Below are 19,728 nucleotides of genomic sequence, written 5' to 3'. Positions count from 1 at the left end.
ATGGTAAATATGATATAATATAATAAAAAATCTACTGACCGGAAAGAGATAAATCAAAATTATGTTTTGCATCATAAACAACTGGAAATAAAAAAATGAAACAAAACTATCCGTAGTAAATCCGAAGAATCAACGAAGCTTAAGGGAATAATGGATTTTGGTATCATTATATTACATCTAACAGTACAGTTAAATGTATTATGGTATCTACTCATTTCAGAATTTATGTTGAAAAAACCGATTAGCCTTAGACCATTATTAAGAATTGTAGCACCCTCAATTACACGGTTCGAGAATAGATTTATTCAACAAAAAGTACTTATTTTTGGAATTTTTTATCCCTAGAAATCTTGTTTGGCATACCTTTCCATAGATTGAAAATTAAAGTGGAATTCTGAAATTGATTTCAGATTATTCAGAGATGCTGTTGGAAGACTCAGTCTCCTATTTCTGAGCGGTTTGTCTCTCAAATCTCCCGAATCAAGTGATTTACGACAAAAACGTTCACCTTCGAATTTGTAGCATATTGAATTTTTTACAATTTAGTACCTATTCATAAACTTTTTTCCAACCAAAGAAAAAAACCTACTCTTAGAAGTGTGGATAGGGTAGCCCTAATCACCATACAACTGATGATAATAGTTAGGGGGCTAAACTATCGGTTTTTGACAATTTTGCAATTATTAGAAATTCCTCCGATATTAGAGGTTTAGCAAAAAAGTTTTCAGGAGCCGAATTGTAGAAAATATAACGTTTGAGAGAAAAGAAGTCAACAACTAACAACTGACTCTTAGTTAGCACACAGTGTCCTCGATTTGGGAAACTTGACAGAGTCAATAATAACTCGGTTATCGTCCATTGTTGTTAGAAATCAAACAGTGTCCAATATTCCCAATAATTTCTTCTTCCTCATTCTTGACAGAGTCATTCCACAGCATCCCCAATAACCTGTCAAAGTCTCATTAACTGCGGAATTTCTACAATGTACATTGTACACATCTTCTGGATTGAACTACTCCCATCAAAATTGACTGCTTAGGCGCCTTCCGCTCAGTTAGGTTCCGCCTTCCAGAAAAGATCCAAGTCGATTCCTTCCGATTCTATAGAAAACATACACGTTTCACTTCACACAACTTGCCACAGATCCCGAAAACCGAAACCCTTCATTCGCATAACCCAACCAGGTATTCACCGACCATGGGGATCCGAAACGATGGAATCGATAATTCGAAAAGTCTGTTACGAAATGTGGACTTTATTTGCCAGCTTGCACAAATAGATTTCAAGGGAAAATATGTACGTTTCCTTATTCGCATCTTTCGAAGCATTCCGTTTTTCTTTATGCCTTTACTTCCGAATCGCGATTCAAAGGAATCTGGGGATTTCCTTCACTTTCGGAAATCGAACGCAGAAAAATCCGATGCGTTTGAAGTTTGCCTTTGAAAAGAGTATTTTCTACGTTCCGAAGACGGAGGTTGTTTTCTTACGAACGAGGTCAGTGTCTTTGAACATATAAACATCAGCAAATGATTCGCAAACATAGAGAATACTTCGAATTAATGGATTTACACGTGTTGATTTTATTGATTGGTTCTGATAGCGGAAAACTTCAACTTCCTTCATGTAGGAGAAGGTAGACGTGGAATATTCGGCCTATTCTGTAATAAATCGAATAGAGATGGTATGGTATGCTTCGAATAAAATTGTACCAGACCAATGGTACATGTGGCATCTGGGCAGCTACAGAGATTATTCAGAGATCTGGTTGTTCTTCACAGACACCCCTTCTTCATCGAGAACTGATGATAAAATTTTATGTTATATTGACCAAACATTGATCTTACGTAGACAACGTTATTGTTTGCTTCATATTTGCATTATATTTGATATTTTTCATAGAAAACCACAATAATTTTTAAATTATTTATTATTGACTGAAAAAGTGCTCATTGCAACTACATCACGTACTTGAAAAGATTTAAAAGGGATTTGTTTTCTTCCCTATCGAGGTTACAACTATACAGAGTTAAATAAATTTTCAGTTTAAAATTATTTTTGTACCTTGTTTTGACGATATTCATTTCACTCGTGAAATATTTGAGTGTAAAATAATGGCATTATTATTATATCATAAAAGATGTTGTAAATTGAAAGTGTCAAAAACCATCATCTAGAAGGAATATATTAGGAATTAAATGAACGTTGACACCTTATTATGTTACGCTTTTTGCCATATGCGTTCCCATATGCTTTCATTCAGTAATCGTTTCAGAATTGAAGGTGGATTGAAATGGGGGTTAGGGGTTTACATGTCCTAAATAAGAATATTGGTTTTCCCACCCAACATCTTACTTGAGAATTTCCGACTAAAACTCCTGATAATTCAAGGGAATTTGAGAAGATTTTCAATTTATTGCCTGTTGGAGAAGTCTTATCTATATACAACGAAACCTTTTTATTTACTCATTCAACATTTTGCAAAAAAATTCGAAATGATGTGATACTTATTGTTAATTGAATTAAAAAGAGATTATGTGACTCTTACACAAATGAGTTTTCAAACAACAGTTTAATTTCACCCACCTAAAGATGCGTGCCTAAATGAACCAAAGCAGGTGTAATTCCAACAAACAAATATTGATTTTTTTTAATTCCTTTTGTTTCAGATGCTTGGAGAATGAAAATTTTCATTGTAACTTGATCTCTACAAAAAAATTCAACTGCTAGTTCGATATAGTCAGGAAAACTAATATAACATCTGCATGATAGCTATTTATGTAACAAGTACATAAATTAGGTCTTTATGGACGAGTCCAAAAGTCCAAAAGCAGAGCGAGCAAAGCGGGCGAGGCCAATAACTTGGGCAAGTCCATAAAGCCTAATTATGTACGAGTTACATACAAAGCTTTATGTTCGGCTGCAATGCAGAAATTTTCTTCTGAAATGGCTTATTACTGAAAAACGTTATGTGTGCTTTTGATTTTCTTACCTTAGTAACCAGCGACCTTAGCAACCTTAGTAATCACAGTTGTTTACTTCCTTTTGTGACAAACGTCATAATAATCCAAGAAATGGATAGGGCTGGAGAAGAAAGCGTAGAAAATTTAGCCGAAGCGCCAAAGAATCTCTCTTACCCACTAAATCTAAAAGTGCTTATGAAAATATGTATGCGGCCTATAACGAGTGGTGTAAAACGAAGAAAATTGTAAAATCGACAGAAGACAATATTCTGGCTTACTTCAATAGTGAACTGAAAGCTCACAAAAGTTCTTCGCTATGGACTACATAGATGAATGGGAAAGTACTAAAATAAGTGTTGCTACCAGAATATTGGGCCAGGAAGAAGTTGCATCAAGAGTATTGCAGATCGAAAACTGTGCTTCCACTTCGAGCTCAACTTCCTCAGGCATGCATTTTTATAATAACAATGAATGTGTTTTTAATATTCACTACCACACTAATGCTTAGAATAGTAATTCATAATTTTGTTTTTCGGTCGAAGTTCAATTCTTCTTCCTCGAATAAAGTGTTGTTTGCATCTAGTATATTTATTTGACAGAATGATAGTGACAGTTGAGTCCAATAAAGTGGTGTCCAGTAAAGTAGTCAATTATGGACACTAATGCCCGTTTGCACCGTTTCGCTGGTAACCATGGTTAAACTAATCGATGTTTAATATTCAAACGTTGCTTAGCGGTTGACGGTTAGCACCCTTGGAATCATAATCGTTGTTTACTTTAATCATCGATAGGTTTGGCAATACCACTCACAGCATAAAAAATTTAAAATTTCAGCCAAGCACATCATAGAAGATAAATTAAAAAGAAAAAGGAGTGAAGGTTTTGTGACTAAACTTCTGTTGTCAAGGTGGGAAATTTGGACATTTTTTTGGAGTTTCGGTGCGAATATGGGTAGCATCAACACATCCTATTACTCTAGGAAAGGAAGCCTTCTTGTGAAAGGACTGTTGAATTTGAATTGATCCTTTCGATACATCTACATTTATGAAATTATCAACAGAAGCCAACTGACCACCACTAGCATAAAACCTCAATCTAGCTAGAAATTGATTTATTGGGTCAAGACTATCATTCCTGAAATATCTATAGTTGTATAATATAACTAACTATCAAATTCCAAATCATTCTGCATATATGGCAAAAAAAATAACACGGTTTCTTTCGTTAAACGAAATCTTCTGAAAAAAGTGAGGTCCATTCATTCGAAATAATTTCTTCTACGGGGAAAAGATCTGGGAAATCCAAATTCGATATTGCCAAGTGCATCAAGATCATCATCAAGTAATATATCATCTTCCAAATCATCCATTATCAATTCGAATTCTACACCAACACAAATAGAAAACACAGTTGTCAATCGAATTTGAAGTATTACTTCAATCAACGTTTTAATCGAGCTTTAATCGAGCAAATTTCTGCGTTTAGTTTAAACAACGTTTAAGGGCCTTATAATCAACGTTTAGGAACGGTGCAACCCGGTTAAGGAATTAATCGTTGTTTAAGAATATAATCGTTGTTTAGGCAAACGGTGCAAACTACCATAAACGAATTCATAAATAAAGTGTTTATGATGCAGTCGAACATAAAAGATGTTGTAAATTGAAAGTGTCAAACACCATCATCTAGAAGGAATATATTAGGAATTAAATGAACTTTGACACCCTATCATGTTACGCTTTATGCCATATGAGGTTCTCATAAGCTTTCATTTAGTAATCGTTTCAGAATTTAAGGTGGATTGAAATGGGGGTTGGGGGCTTAAATGTCCTATATAAGAATATTGGTTTCCCACCCACAACATCTTACTTGAGAATTTCCGACTAAAACTCCTGACAATTCAAAAGGGAATTCTTATCTATATACACCGAAACCTTTCAATAGAAAGGTTGAATGAGTAATAACTCATTCAACATTATGCAATTCAAAAGGGAATTTGAGAAGATTTTCAATTTATCGCCTGTTGGACATGTCTTATCTATATACACCTATTATCTTTCTATTACTCATTCAACATTATGCAAAAATTTCCAATTGATGTGATACTTATTGTTAGTTGAATTAAAAAGATATTATATGATTCTTACACAAATGAGTTTTCGAACCACAGTTTAATTTCACCCACCTGAAGATGCGTGCCTAAATGAACCAAAGCAGGTGTAATTCCAACAAACAAATATTGATTATTTCAATTCCTTTTGTTTCAGATGCTTGGAGAATGAAAAGTTTCATTGTAACTCTACGAAAAAATTCAACTGCTAGTTCGATATTCTCAAACAGTCAGGAAAACTAATATATCATCTGCATGAAATTAATTTATGTGAACGATCATTGAGATATTGTAATCTAAATTGCATAATTTAACCAGTTAATTTCCAGTTGCAATTACATCGCAATCCACATTTGCTATACGAGATAATCCAACAGATTCTTGTATTTTTCAAAAAACAACACAATTTTTAAATCAACCGGTTGTTTCGAAATTAATCTGTTGTTTTGTTTCATGTTTGTTTCACATGATTTCGAAAACTCTCGTTGTCAACTTCCCCTATAGAATATAGCAAAAAGATCAGATAAATTCCGGAAAAACATGACACCATCAATACCCATATTTCCCTGGGGTAAAATCATTCTTCTAGCATTTTCGCTCTGAATACAAAAATATTCACAAACAGGACGAAATTCATCCTCCGAGAAAACTTTTTATTCCGAATAGCTGAAGAATTGCTCCCTGAAGAAGGTGTTAATCTTAGGGACGTCACATCAATAAATCTGGGAGGGATGTTCAGCCTATGATGTCGGAGAAAGGTAGAGGAAGATCACTGTACGTATATAAATAAGGAACATTTTTTTCCAGATATGTAAATTCACCTGACATAACCTTGGGTTCGCAGCTTTGAATATTTCAGGAGTTTTCATATTTTCTTGGATAAATTAGATATTATAAAAATTGATGTTTTATGGTATTTACTGGGAAATGCACTATGTAAAGTGGCAACTAATCGTTTCATATTTTTTCTAGGCTGACTCTCCTCAAACTGTTCATCTACTATTTTGTAATTCTCTTGTATTTCTAGGCACATATTACATGATGTGGAGAAAATTTGTCCGAACGATAATATATCGTTTGAAACATCAGTGAAAATATTGCATTCTTGAACTTCTTTCAATGCCTTCCTGTTGTATTGTTGTATTCCTGTTTTCCATGAATAAATTAGTAATAAACCAATCAAAAACGAATGTAATGTTGTTTCGTACTCAACAAATACAAGTTTCTACTAGCAACTCTTTTACTCTCCAAAATAATTCTGTTAAACCTGTGTCATGTACTAAGTTTCTGGGATTACAGATTGACGAGTTCTTAAAATGGGATATACAAATAAATGAAGTTTGTTTGAAAGTGTCCAGTGTTGGCTTTGGAATAAAAATAGTTTCTAAGGCCCAGTTGCAGGAAAGTCCATTAAGATTTGATGCCCTATCAAAATTTAAAACTGTCATTTTTGAAGGAGAAAATGGAGGATTAAGATTTTAATGAAGTATTAAATTTTAATAGACTTTCCTGCAACTCGACGTAAATATATGAATACTGATACTATTAAAATCTTATATCACGAAAATTGTAAATCAGTTATGAGATTTGGTATTATTTTTTTGGGGGGGGGGAATTCTAAGATCCAGTCAGTCTTTGTAGCACAAAAGAGAATTATAAGGACCATATGTAAAATGAGCTTAAGAGAATCTTGCAAAAGCAAATTTAGGAAGTTAGACATAATGACTGTATATGCATTATATATTTATGAATGTTTGTTATTTGTGTTCAAGAATAGAGAGAAGTTTGATAATGGAGAAAGACATAATTATAATACCAGAACTGAAGACCTGCTATATCCATACCATAGGTTAACTTTGAGTGAAAAAGGTCCATATTACATGTGTATCAAAGTTTTCAATAAATTACCTAACCATATCAAATCCTGTAAAAGTCTTTCTAGATTTAAAAAGGATGTAAAAGATATGTTGATTACGCTAGAACCTCATAGCTTAGGGGATTATTTAAATAGGGGAATTTAAATTGGTTTTTTGTTGACGTCATTTCATTTCTTATGTAGTTTATGTAAAATTTGAAATAAAGAAGATTATCTATCTATCTATCTATATAAAGACAGGGTGTGAATGTGATGAGGCAGAAAATTTCTGTTTTTTGAAGAAGAATTTGGGAATAATTGAAGGATTCACGAAGTTTTTTATGGTGGGTGATTTGTTACTTCATCAACATTTTGATACCTCTGCGTGTTAGATCCTTTACTGTTCAATATTTCCGCCATAGCTGTCTCGATAATTGCAGACATGAGTATGCCTGTGAGAGGTGTTCAGATTTGATGGAGGCCTGTTTAACCTGAAGCACCTCAGACTAAAAAACCGGACAAAGTTTATCACGGAACTCCAATATGCAGTCGACTGCGCACTTATCGATAGCTGCTGATAGGATCTACAGATAATGTTGGACACCTATAAACATATATACGAAGCTTTAAGCCTTAGAATCGATATTGAGTCCTCCAGAAAGCCTTCAAACAGATATCAGCCTGAAGGATGAAACTCTAGAACAGGTCAAGCAGTTCAAATACTTGGGAAGTTTCATAAATACTAGGGTTAACCCGGACACGGAAATACCAAATCGTATGAATTCGCCATCACGGGCATTCAGGAAGCTAAAGGACAGAGTGTTTCAAAATCACGACCTCAATCTGAAGAACCAAGACAGCTGTTTACAAAGCAGTGGTCCTGCCAACGCTTCTTTACGGAAGCGAAAGCTGGACGCCCTACAGGCGACATTTCAAACAGCTTTAACAAACGCAACAACGTCATCTGGGACAAATAATGCACATCAGATGATTCCACAAAGTTTCGAATGCAGAAGTCTTGCAACGCGCGAGTTGTACAACAATTGAGACTCAAGTAACGAGGGCCCGACTCAGATGGAGCGGCCACATTCTGAGGATGCAAGACACAAGACTCCCCGAAATAGCTCTGTTCGCCGAATTCACACAGGGAGCTCGAATACCGGGAGGCCACTATAAGCGGTTCAAGTATATACTGCATCAATCCATAAAAACAGTTAATGCCAATCATAACTGGGAACAACTAGCGTTAGACAGATCACAGTGCAGGTTTTTGGTCCAAAGATGTTATGGAGACTCGAGAAGAATAAAGCGGCGGTTAGATCTGAGATCCACACTCCATGCCCGGAGTGTGGAAGGATCTGTAGGCCACGGTTTGGTCTCTTCAGTCACAGGAGGGCACACAGTCGCAAGTAGTAGGTAATGAATGAATGAATGGACCTCTGCCATTTCCCTGATACAAAGCGTTGCTATGGAAATATCACCATTTAGTGAAATCACCTTTTTGCCTTAGGATTATAGCTTTAACTTCGACGTTTCTTTGCCGATGTTGGAGTTTTCTTCTAACCTATTCGAAACACCTAAAAATACAATGATAAAAGGAATTTTTACTCACGTCGGATGCACAATTGGAACGTCAAGGATCAGTTCTGGAGGAATGTCAAAATAATCGGGATCATGACCATTGGCAGAAAGTAGCAAGGGAAGAATGTCCCATTTGGTCCCAGGGCCCTTCCAGCCCAGTTTCAAGCACACTTCGGTGAACTCCACATTCATAGGGTCGCCAAGAATGGATCCATCAGGCTGTTTGTAACCGGCGTATCCAAAAAGCTGAGCGTTCCACACCCGGAAGTCGTGTTTTCCATCGGTGCGCTGAGGAAAAATTGTTATTGCGGACCTGAAAAGAAAACGCAATATGGGTATGTTCATTAGGACGGACATCAAATTCCTGTCAGAAAATGGTAATGAGCAATGTGGAAAGCTTCAGTAGGTCTTTTAGCCAGTTTCCTAATCAAATTTAAAATCCATTTAATTTTAATGTTTCTCTCAGTTTCATTTTTAGCTGGATAACGAGAGCTTTTAAATTGAAGGGACTTCGAATTTGATCATGAAACTGTTTATGTTTCTGCAGTTCTCGATTTGATTAAAAACTCAATCAGAAATACCTACATATGTATATGGCTGTGTATTTAAGCAGTGGCATGACAGCAGGCAGATCAATGATGAGAACAGTAAGTTTCTGTTGTCAACAATTTGATAGATTTACAATGTGCCTGATATATTCATCTATTTATTTAATATTTCAGAGGAATATATCCCTTGATGGAAGTTGGGAAATGAAATTGAGAAGAATGGTATTTTCAAACACCTTCGTGAAAGAAAATGACCATTGATTCGAAATTTCACAGAAAAAAATGTTAGGTATTGTACTGGCTGATTATTTATATTTCACTCAATAGCTATCTCAGTTAATATTAGTCTTAAAAAATCGTTTAAATGGTCAAATATGTATTTTTTATGGGTATTCAAAATTCACTAATAGGAAATGCAAAAAAGCATTCTAAACTTAAAAATTTCATGCAACTTATAACAGTATATTCCAAATGGAACATTCTGTATTTCATTTTTCTAATCAGTAGAGCTCTTTCTTTCGATTTCAAATATACAGGATGTATTCAAAAGTGAGTTTTTTTTTACAGAAGGTAGAACTGGTCAAAATAAAGCGTTCCACCAAAAATCACCTAAAAAAAATTTCATAAGATAATATTGAAAAAAACTTGATAATGATTACTGAAATAAGTGAATCCTTATACGATAATATATTATATTATCGCGGAACAATGAGAAAAACTTATCTCATAATGACTGACCCAACTATATTGTTTCGTTTAGGATATTGACGCGTTCATTTTTTTATGTGGGAATGAAAATGGAAAATACGGATTACCGATTCATGAAATGGCTCATTTCATTACCGACTAACAGAAAAATATTTAGGAACAAGGAACAAAGAAAAAAATGAATATTAGTTCACCAATAAAATTCGTCTAAATTATTCACAAATTTTTTCATAATGGTCATCACAATCTTCTTCTTGTTCCAACCCTCTAACAATTGTCATAAAAATGGGATGATATAAGGAAAAAATAATAGCTCTTTTTCAAATAAGCACTTTCGATAAACTGTCTCCATTTACTACACTTTTCTTTCCCCAAATCTCACGATACAGCAATTTTTTCAAGTGGCCTGATGCAACTAATCAGATAGACTCGCATGTAACGAACCATTCATTGTCCAGCGAAATGTTTATGTTTTGTTCCGTTTTTCCGATGCCGGAGTCACCTTCCACAGATCAGTACTTGAAATTTAATGAAATTTTGTCGAACTTCTAGGGGTTGTAGCTCAACCATCTAGAATATTTTATAGAGACAATTTTTGGTGAAATGACTTATTTTGGTGACTTCTACCTTCTCTCAAAAATGAGCCTCACTTTTGAAAACACCCTGTATATACTTTCTTTGGTTTCAGAAAAATCTAAAATTCTTCGTCTAGGGCAGCTGTAGGACTCTACACGACAGTAGCTATGGATAATAAAACAATTAAATTGTTTTGCTTGACACTAACATTTCTTTTTATTCATCATAAAAGTAAGTAATAAAAGCCTACACTTTCGCACGTCAAATGTTTGTTTCGCTTACGGCCGGTTTCATAATCAAACCTAAAGTCGCTTTAATTTTAAAGCTTCCTATAACCCTACTAAAAATGACACCAAAGGAAGCTTTCAGCTTAAAGTGACTTTAAATTTGATTATGAAACTGGACGTAAGTTTTTATAAAATCTGACAAAATATCGACTCTAAAATTATGGATAAAAAGTGATGTCAATATCAAACAAAACAATTCTGTCTTAAGTTTAGACGCAAAAACCTGTTTTTTCCGAAAACTGACAAAGATAACCTCAATAAAGTATATATCATATATTTGAAAACAGAAGAAAGAGGTCTACCGATTAGATGAATAAAATACAGGATGCTTCATTTGAAAAATACCAGGTCACATAAAGTTTTTAGGTTTCAGATGTTTCTTGGCATTTCCTAGTTCCTACTGCATTCTGAATGTCCATAAAAAATACTTAATATTTCCGGATTTAAACGTTTTTGTAAGACCAATATTAACTGAGATAGATATTGAGTAAAATATAAAATCACCCATTACGTGGATCTTTTTTTGTCACAAATAACAATCATTATTGCAATCAAGTGGAAAGTGGAGAAACTATTATTGGAAAATCTTGTTGTTCGTTCGTTTATGATGTTTTATATGTTCAAGTGGAAAAAGTTAAGTAAAATACTCTTCGACAAGATATGGTAACGAAAATTCCATACGAACTTGAATCTGGTAAGGTTTATTTATTTTCGCAAGACGTTGAAGTGAATTCTCTGAGGACGGTTAAAAAGATATAGGTACATATAGGTAGATAGACAGATAGTGACCTTCACTCAATGAATTGATACATTGCTCAGCGAACACAATGATTTATATTTCTTAATGGCCCTCGTTTCATGTACAGACATTTATTCATTTTTTCGTCATGTTTCGTCAAAATATAAGGGAGGGCCGATAAAATTCCTTCTAATTGGTGCTAAAGCGAGACAGGCCGGTCCTGATAAAAATATCTGTACTCGAAAGTATTCGTACACCATTTTCCATTGTATATTACATTTGAAGATGTTGTGTGACTGTATATTTGTTATGTACATGGTTGAAATTTCATACTACGAATAGTTTAAAAACTCATTCAGAGGACGACTTATCTGAGTAGAATTTATAGATAAACCTCAGACGCGGATCCTTTTGAAAGGTACATCTGTGGCCCACTTCTCAGGGGAGCTATCTCTCTTTCATCAGGTGCAAAGCATTCATTCATCGAACAGGATTCTCGTTGTTGAGGGATCACCGAATAACTGAACATTTCTCCCTGCGTATAGTATCGCTAGAAACAGGAATGCGATGGCTTAGGCTTAAAAGTTCAATTGAATTCCAGTTAGGTTAACCCATCACCGAAAGAGGAATTGTGTTGTGGGCCGCGAACTTTTTCAATTAATTTCTACAACTTCCTGGACAGCTTGCGGTCTACTCCAGTCAGACTCCGATGCCGCGGTCCCTGATCCCAAAGCGGGCGGGAATGTGTGAAATTATAAGGAATTCAAATTGAAATTCAAATAACCGACTCAGTTATCAATAAATTTCGGTACGCCGAACGTCCCGACGCCGTATTCACGCGAACAAAGGGTGAAAGACGTGAGAAAAATCGACTCCATTCGTGAATAGGGAAATTTCTCGGAAAATCAAGCCCTCGTTTCAATTTGTAACGTTTTCCGACGGGGCAATGCCGAAAGCTGGAAATTAGGACAAACATTAACTTATTGCTTATTGGCTCGATCCAACGAAGTGGCTGTTTTTGTTGTTCCAGACGGGGAGGAATGGGCGAGTTTCATATAGTCGAGTTCATTTCCATTTTCAAGAAGATAAATTGAATAAATAGAAGGCGTTAAATTATTTCTCCAGATGTTCCTAGGGCGTGAGGTTACGGCTCAGCTGGTCCGAATTTGTGGAAGGGTTTTTCCCCGAGAAATTAAGGTTGAATAAGAATTAAATCATTCAAGCGGAATGCTCACAAATTGGAACGTCTTTAGTGGTTTGTTGTGCCAGAAAGACGAGTTCAAGAAAGCTGATTAGGAATTGGGGGCCGACTTTCGGTTCAATATTCCCAATAATAGACCTTTGCTATCAAGCAGAAAAAAAATTTCCACCTCTTCTGAAATTTTGGTTTACCTACTCAAGAGGAAAATTCCCATTCCTCAGCTAACTGAGGAACTGATGTCGAAAATCTAAAACGAAGTATGAAAATATTCCAAGTCCTAATTCACTTTTATGCGAAGACGTAGAAACGGCACATAATATTTAAAACATATTTTATTCACATACTTCGGAACCGATAGGTATAGCCACAGCCTTCTTATTCTTATTCTATAGAAGGCTGTGGTACAGCCTAGAAGCATAGGACGTTCTACGACATAGATCATTTTTTGATGATTAATGGGAGGTTTTGTTTTCGTGCTATAATGTGTTGCTTGTTAATGAATACTGAATTTCATTTATTTTGTATAATCTCACTTTCATGATGAATCTGATTGTTATAGAAGGTGCATGAGTCTAGTACAAATATTTTAACAGTATATTCTTGAGGTCGAAAGAAACACTTTTTCCTTTACCATGTTTTCCGAATCGGCTTGGTTTGAAAGATACAGGCTGTTGAAAAACCGTAAAAATATTATTTCTAGTTCTACCTCACAAACGGTTTTATCGAATGTAATGAATTTCGGAATATGGTTTTTCATTTATTTGATGAATCTTTTTGAAAACAAGATATCACCGACGTTAGTTTTCTCCATATGACCATTACGTACCATAAAAATACCAAAAATTTAAAGAACCCAAGACTTGAAAGTTGGACGCTATCTAATGAATATTTGAACGTTTTGTAAAATAAGAGTATTCTTCATATTTTCTTGTATAATGCGCCGTTTTCGAGTTATTTGATGTTCAAAAATAAAAAATATCTGTGAAATTCGAAAAATTGGGTACTTTGACCGCATGTAACTCTTTTTAAAAGATCGATATATGTGTAAACAGTATTCTGTTTTCTCTGTTCTGTTGTTCTTACTCTGTGGTTATGACTTTTCCTCATGAGGAAAAGGCTGAAAATAAATCCAAGAACACAAAATCCCCGTAGCGTAAGCAAAATCCTGCCTTTTTGGCAAGGACCTGGAAGGTGAAGGTTATTTTATGCTTCCCTTGAAATTTGATTTAAAATTTCCTTTAAAATTTGATTTAAAATTTACATATGAAAAAAAAAATCCAAGTCGTTATGGAAAACCCTGTGTAAGGTTGTCATATCTATGACCTTTTCTATATAAAAACTCAAATAATATCAAAGAACATCCTTTGTACATATTCATCAATCCATCACCTAGTATTATATGAATATGAATATTAGTAGAAAAGCAAGCCGGATTTTGGGAAACGGTCCGCGGCATCATAGAACACCCTATAAAATATAGGAATTAAATGAAATTCCAAGTTTGAGTCGGAATTTATCTGAATTCGTCTATAGATATAGAGAAACTGGACACGTGACCGAAAGAAGAGCTTCGGATTCTCATCAATCACCTCCACATACACTTCAAGAACTCTGACATCTTTTATCGCTGCTCCAGAGAGAAATTGATCAAGGTTACTTCAAAAATCTGATCGAAAATATTGTCAGGCTGTGGTTGAAGCTCCTGGAGGCCACACTGTCTACTGAACTTTATTTTTTCTATTTTTCGAGTAAACTGATTTTGTAATGCAGGAAATAAAAATAAATTTCAACCTGAAACTGTGAAACTCATTGAGAAATGGACGAAAGAATGAGTTAGATAAGTGAGTGAACATTTAGAAAATGTAAATTTTTGGAGAAGACTCAACATTTCTGATTTTTCTTAATTTTTGTGGTACAGTATATTATATGTATGTATTTTTATTAACTGGATGAAGATCTAGGCTACAAAAATGTGTATCGCGAAAAAAAATGTCTGACCAGGGATGATGAAATAGATATCGATGAAGCTCAAACAAACTGCTATCCTTGTCTACCCTTGTGCAACTCTGAACGACATAAACAAATAGTAAAAAGGGTTTTCTGTGACGTTCTCCTCTCACTTTGTATTCCGGTTAGCTAAGGTAGGGGTCATAATTGAGTTTATTCCCGATTAGCCTTACTCGAATAGAATTGGAGAACGGCGGAGGTTTTAATCCGTTTTTTATTCAGAGACAGTATGCAACTCATGATGAGCAATCAACCAGTTTGCTGAATCTGGTTCGAAAGACGTATAATTGAGTTTCACGCCGAGGTTTTGTTTGGGGGTCCAGAACGTGGAAGCTTTCAGAGCTAGGATTTTGTTATAGGCAAGGATATCCTACTTTTGGGAGTATTCGATGAACTAAACACCGCTAGAATACAGCATAATGGGCAATGGCTCTACAACCGACCATTTCTCAACCAACTCTGGAATAAAACAAGGCTGCGTGTTAGCGCCTTTACTGTTCAATATTTTCGCCATAGCTGTCTCGATAATTGCTGACATGAGTATGCCTGTAAGAGGTGTTGGAATAAGATTCAGATTTGATGGAGGCCTATTTAATCTGAAGCGCCTCAGAGCAAAAACCCGTTCAAAGTTTATCACGGAACTTCAATATGCAGAAGACTGCGCACTTATAGCTAGCAGCCCAGAGGATCTACAGATAATGATGGATACCTTTAAACATATATACGAAGCTTTAGGCCTTAAACTCAATATCGACAAAACCAAAATCCTGGTAAGTCCGCCAGAAAGCCTTCAAACACATATCAGCCTTGAGAATGAAACTATAGAACAGGTGGAGCAGTTCAAATACTTGGGAAGCTTCATAAATACTAGGGCTATCTCAGACACGCAAATACACAACCGTATCAATTCGGCATCACGGGCATTCTGGAAGCTAAAGGTGTTTCAAAATCACGACCTCAATCTGAAGACCAAGACAGCTGTTCACAAAGCAGTCGTCCTACCAACGCTTCTTTATGGAAGCGAAAGCTGGACGCCCTACAGGCGACATATAAAACAGCTTGAACAAACGCAACAACGTCATCTTAGACAGATAATGCACATCAGGTGGTCCCACAAAGTTTAGAATGCAGAAGTCTTGCAACGCGCGAGTTGTACAACACAACAATTGAGACTCAAGTAACGAGGGCCCGACTCAGATGGAGCGGCCACATTTTGAGGATGCAAGACGCAAGACTTCCCAAAATAGCTCTGTATGGCGAATTCACAGAGGGATCCCGAAAACCGGGATGCCAGTATAAGCGGTTTAAGGATATACTACATCAATCCCTGAAATCCGTTAATGCCAATCATAACTGGGAACAACTAGCGTTGGACAGGTCACAGTGGAGGTCTTTGGTACACAGTTATAATGGAGACTTGAGAAGAATACAGCGGCGGCCAGATCTGGTTGGTGACTATCAATCCCCTGAGTGTGGAAGGATCTGCAGGTCACGGTTGGGTCTCTTCAGTCACAGGAGGGCACACAGTCGCAATTAGCCCTAAGAAATTACAAGTCTGTTCGAACTTTTTTTTCCTTTTTTGTCTTTTTGTAGATTTATTCCCGGTAACGGGATACTGCAGTGACTGAATGAATGAATGAAAACACGATGTGAATGTCTAAAAGCGTCCCTCCAGCAATTGAAGAATACAAGAATCACCACTTGGAAGATCAGACCTGGTTGGAACGTCCTCCTGAACAAAATTATCGTTTTTCGTAAAAAGGATAATTGTATCTCCTAAACCTGATGTTTTCTCCGCCAGTTTAATAGTGTATAGTCAAAGGAAGAGCACAAAATACCTCTAATTCATGCAGCAAAGAAATATAGTTGGATTTTCATTGCAAATAAAAAATGCAAATCTCAAATTAACCTTTGCGTTCCAGTTACCTAAATGATACTATTCTCGCCATTGGTATCACTCCGCTATTATCTACAACGCAAATTGAAGAAATCTAACAGGATTAGTATCGAAAACGACCTTAACGAAGCTGAGCCGGAGGAGTTAAAAGCCAGATCTCTTGTCATGAACACCTTCTCGCCTCGAATTAACTGTGAATTCTTTTCGACGTTCAATTCGTAGTATTCGATCCAGAATTGAGTTTTTCAACCCAGGCCTCGAAGTTGACGAGAGCAAAAACGATCACTTGAATGAACCCAGAGGCCCCAATTGGATATTAACCTGTCGTTTTTACGACGTCATTTTGAAACAAGAGAGTGGAATTAGAACGGGAGTATCAGAAAGGATAAGAATGTTCCAAGGTAGCTCCGTCGAAGTCTTTGCAGTCCACCCATTGGCGAGCATTATGTGAGGATTTTCCGTTTCCCTGTAGAACACCAGATGCGTCCACCTATATCCGTCACAGACAAATCCTTCGAGGTTTGCGATTTCAGTTCAAACGCTGCGAAATAATATTTCAGGTGTTTCTTCGAAACTGTTGGTTCATCAGAATAAAGAGTGATGAGAAGATTCAACCTTTTCATCAGAATTTCGATTCCTAATACAGAAAAAAACGACTCGCTTAAATGGAATTTTTATTATACATTGTATCATTTTATTAATTAATAGCTGACCACTGACTAGACTAGCAGACATTTTCGTTTGATATCGATGGAATATTTAGTAATTGGAAATAAAATGAGAAATAAAGAAGAGTAGGAGAACTATTTAAAGTGAAAAAGTATAATTTTCAACTTTTCATAAAAAAATTGATTGAGCACATATAAGTGAAATTCGACGTTTTCATTGCAGTATCCCTTTGTAAACAATATATTCGATCTGTCTGTTGCATAAACAAATATATAAATTTGAGGGTTTGCCAACACAGGAACAGGATACATACAATTGATCACGTGAATAGCATGTATTTTCACTAATCACTTTGACACAAAATTATCAATTAACGGATAACCAAAAAGCTGAGCTTTAAGAACGTTAAATCAATATTGAGATCGTGTTGTTCATTTAGTTCATTTGTCAACTATCAATCACCAGCAATTGTCAGTCACTTTGTCCCTGGAGGGTAGACTAGCCAACTTAAACTTGTGAGCGAAATTTTAATTTCGCCTAGTTTTCTTGATTTTCCCAGTTTTCCAGGCAAACTTTTCAAATTTTACTTCCTTCAAAACCTTCTACAAAGTATGTGGAAGGTTGCAAAGGAAAAATTAATGAAATCGGTTCAACTGCTTTCCCGTCAAGCCATGACATCACAAAACATGACTCTATTTTAGTTTATTAAAATTGTTTGGAGTCACATACAGGTATTTCGAATCACGACACGTGTTTCGTAGCTAAACTAGTTTACCTTCACCCAACTGAAGATGCTATAGTGATATCGAAACACGTGTCGTGGTTTAAAAACTCATTTCTTGGAAAATCGTAAAATGTGTTTCAAGTTCAATTGTGGATTTTCATCAAGTATCGGCCACATCAATCCAAAACATCAAAAATTTACTTTTAAATGTTATTAGTGAGAGTAAGTCATTAGTAAACTTTATCTAACAAAAATCTACAAAAGTCTAGCCATACTTCATCTCAGTAAAGATATGATTCCAACCTGAAATAATATTTCGATGAGTCGAGTAACAAATCGAGAAAGAATAATTATTTAGAAAAACTCTTGCTGTCAGTTTTAAGGGAAGCATCACCTATCTAGAGATAGTGTGGCGATCAATTTCGAGACAGATCTACTGAAATCAAATATGGATGACCGCATTTATCGCAGGAGATGAGAAATAAGAAATAACACACGTCAGGTGTACCTCTATTACTGAATGTAAGGTGTTTCCCACCGCTTACATTGTTCATTTTAAGTACCTATATCAAGGGCGGCTCGTCAGAGGAGGCAAGGGAGGCTAAGCCTCCTCATAAAGCTTAGAGCTAAAATACATTCACTTCGCGCATGTCCTCATTTTCAGAAAGTTATTTCTATATAAATTTTCCGAACACCTGAACTAGATATTCAGATAAAAATTAGTTCATTTTTCGGTCCTCCGCTCATAAAAATCCAGCATAACAATCATACAATCCACCGGCTGCGTACGCGTCCGCCGCGTCGAATGTGAATATTTCCTAGTACTGCCTATTCGGACGGAGGCTGTTGGGCCTGCTGCCTCCGTTGATAGTGTAACTCACGCATACGTTCTCTGGACTCACATACTAGCCGAACAAGAATTCAGCTGACTTACTGTACCATATTCGCCCGTAAAATGTACCAGAGGAGGCACAGCTCCCCTGTTCTCCATCGATTCTTTCGTGCCGTCTTCGACTATATTCGCTTGATCTCCGACGGTAGGGGCGTTGTCCGGCGGTAGTTGTTATGATTTCAATTTTCAATTTGAATGTAACGACTTCGTGGAGAACTGGAACTTCGGGAAATTTGTGATATATTCTTGTTAAGATAGGTTGTTTTGTTAGGGCGTTAGGGGTGAGTACTGATACGGATCAAAAAATAAAATGGAATTGAATATTGAGAATTAACTGTACACGTTGTTAAAACCTTTACAAGACCTCCACCAAATTTAATTACACTAAAGTCTACCGAAAATCGTCAGAATAGAAGTTTCAGTGTTGTTTGGTACGATAAATGTGATTGGTTAACTGGATCGATCAAACGGGAAAAATTATTTTGCTGGCCATATTTACTATTTTCTCATCAAACAGAATATACTTCATGGTTCAAAACGGGGTTTTCAGATTTGAAAAATTTACCGCGAACTATCGAAAGGCATAACAAGTCAAAGGAGCATATAGCATCCTCTTGCATTCAAAATCTTAGAACTGACAACTTTTCATTATGTTGAAGAAGTATACTTTATTGACTGATAAGAGTTTGTTCCAACACTCCTCGAAAACTATTAGCCTCCTCAGCTCTCATGACCACGAGCCGCCACTGACCTATATAGTTACTTGAATGAAACAGTGTATAAACCTATATACATATAAATTTACCAATGGGAACGGATGAGTGGAATAAATAAAAATGCGAGTCCTGTGAGAACTTACAGTCAAGGAGTGTCGAATTTTACGTAGAATCCTATGCCATGCTCTAGAGAAGCAGGCGGAGAATATTTTCTCATCCACACAGGCTCCATCAGAAATAGCCCTAGGCTCTGTCAAGAAT

The 19,728-nt window shown here is 35.9% G+C and overlaps 1 protein-coding gene across 4 annotated transcripts in view; it reads right to left on the bottom strand.

Moving 5' to 3' along the window:
- The window catches only part of LOC123313082 (nitric oxide synthase), a 158,577-nt gene that overhangs the window by 44,386 nt on the left and 94,463 nt on the right, over nt 1–19,728 (bottom strand). For all 4 annotated transcript variants that reach the window (XM_044897783.1, XM_044897782.1, XM_044897784.1 and 1 more), the window contains one exon: nt 8,535–8,816. In XM_044897783.1, the coding sequence (XP_044753718.1) occupies nt 8,535–8,816 (282 nt within the window). The remainder of the gene's footprint in view (nt 1–8,534; nt 8,817–19,728) is intronic.

This window comes from Coccinella septempunctata, chromosome 5, assembly GCF_907165205.1.
Source record: "Coccinella septempunctata chromosome 5, icCocSept1.1, whole genome shotgun sequence".
NCBI lineage: Eukaryota > Metazoa > Arthropoda > Insecta > Coleoptera > Coccinellidae > Coccinella > Coccinella septempunctata.
Note: the sequence above shows the minus strand (reverse complement) of the source record. Positions and strands in the feature narration are given on the sequence as shown.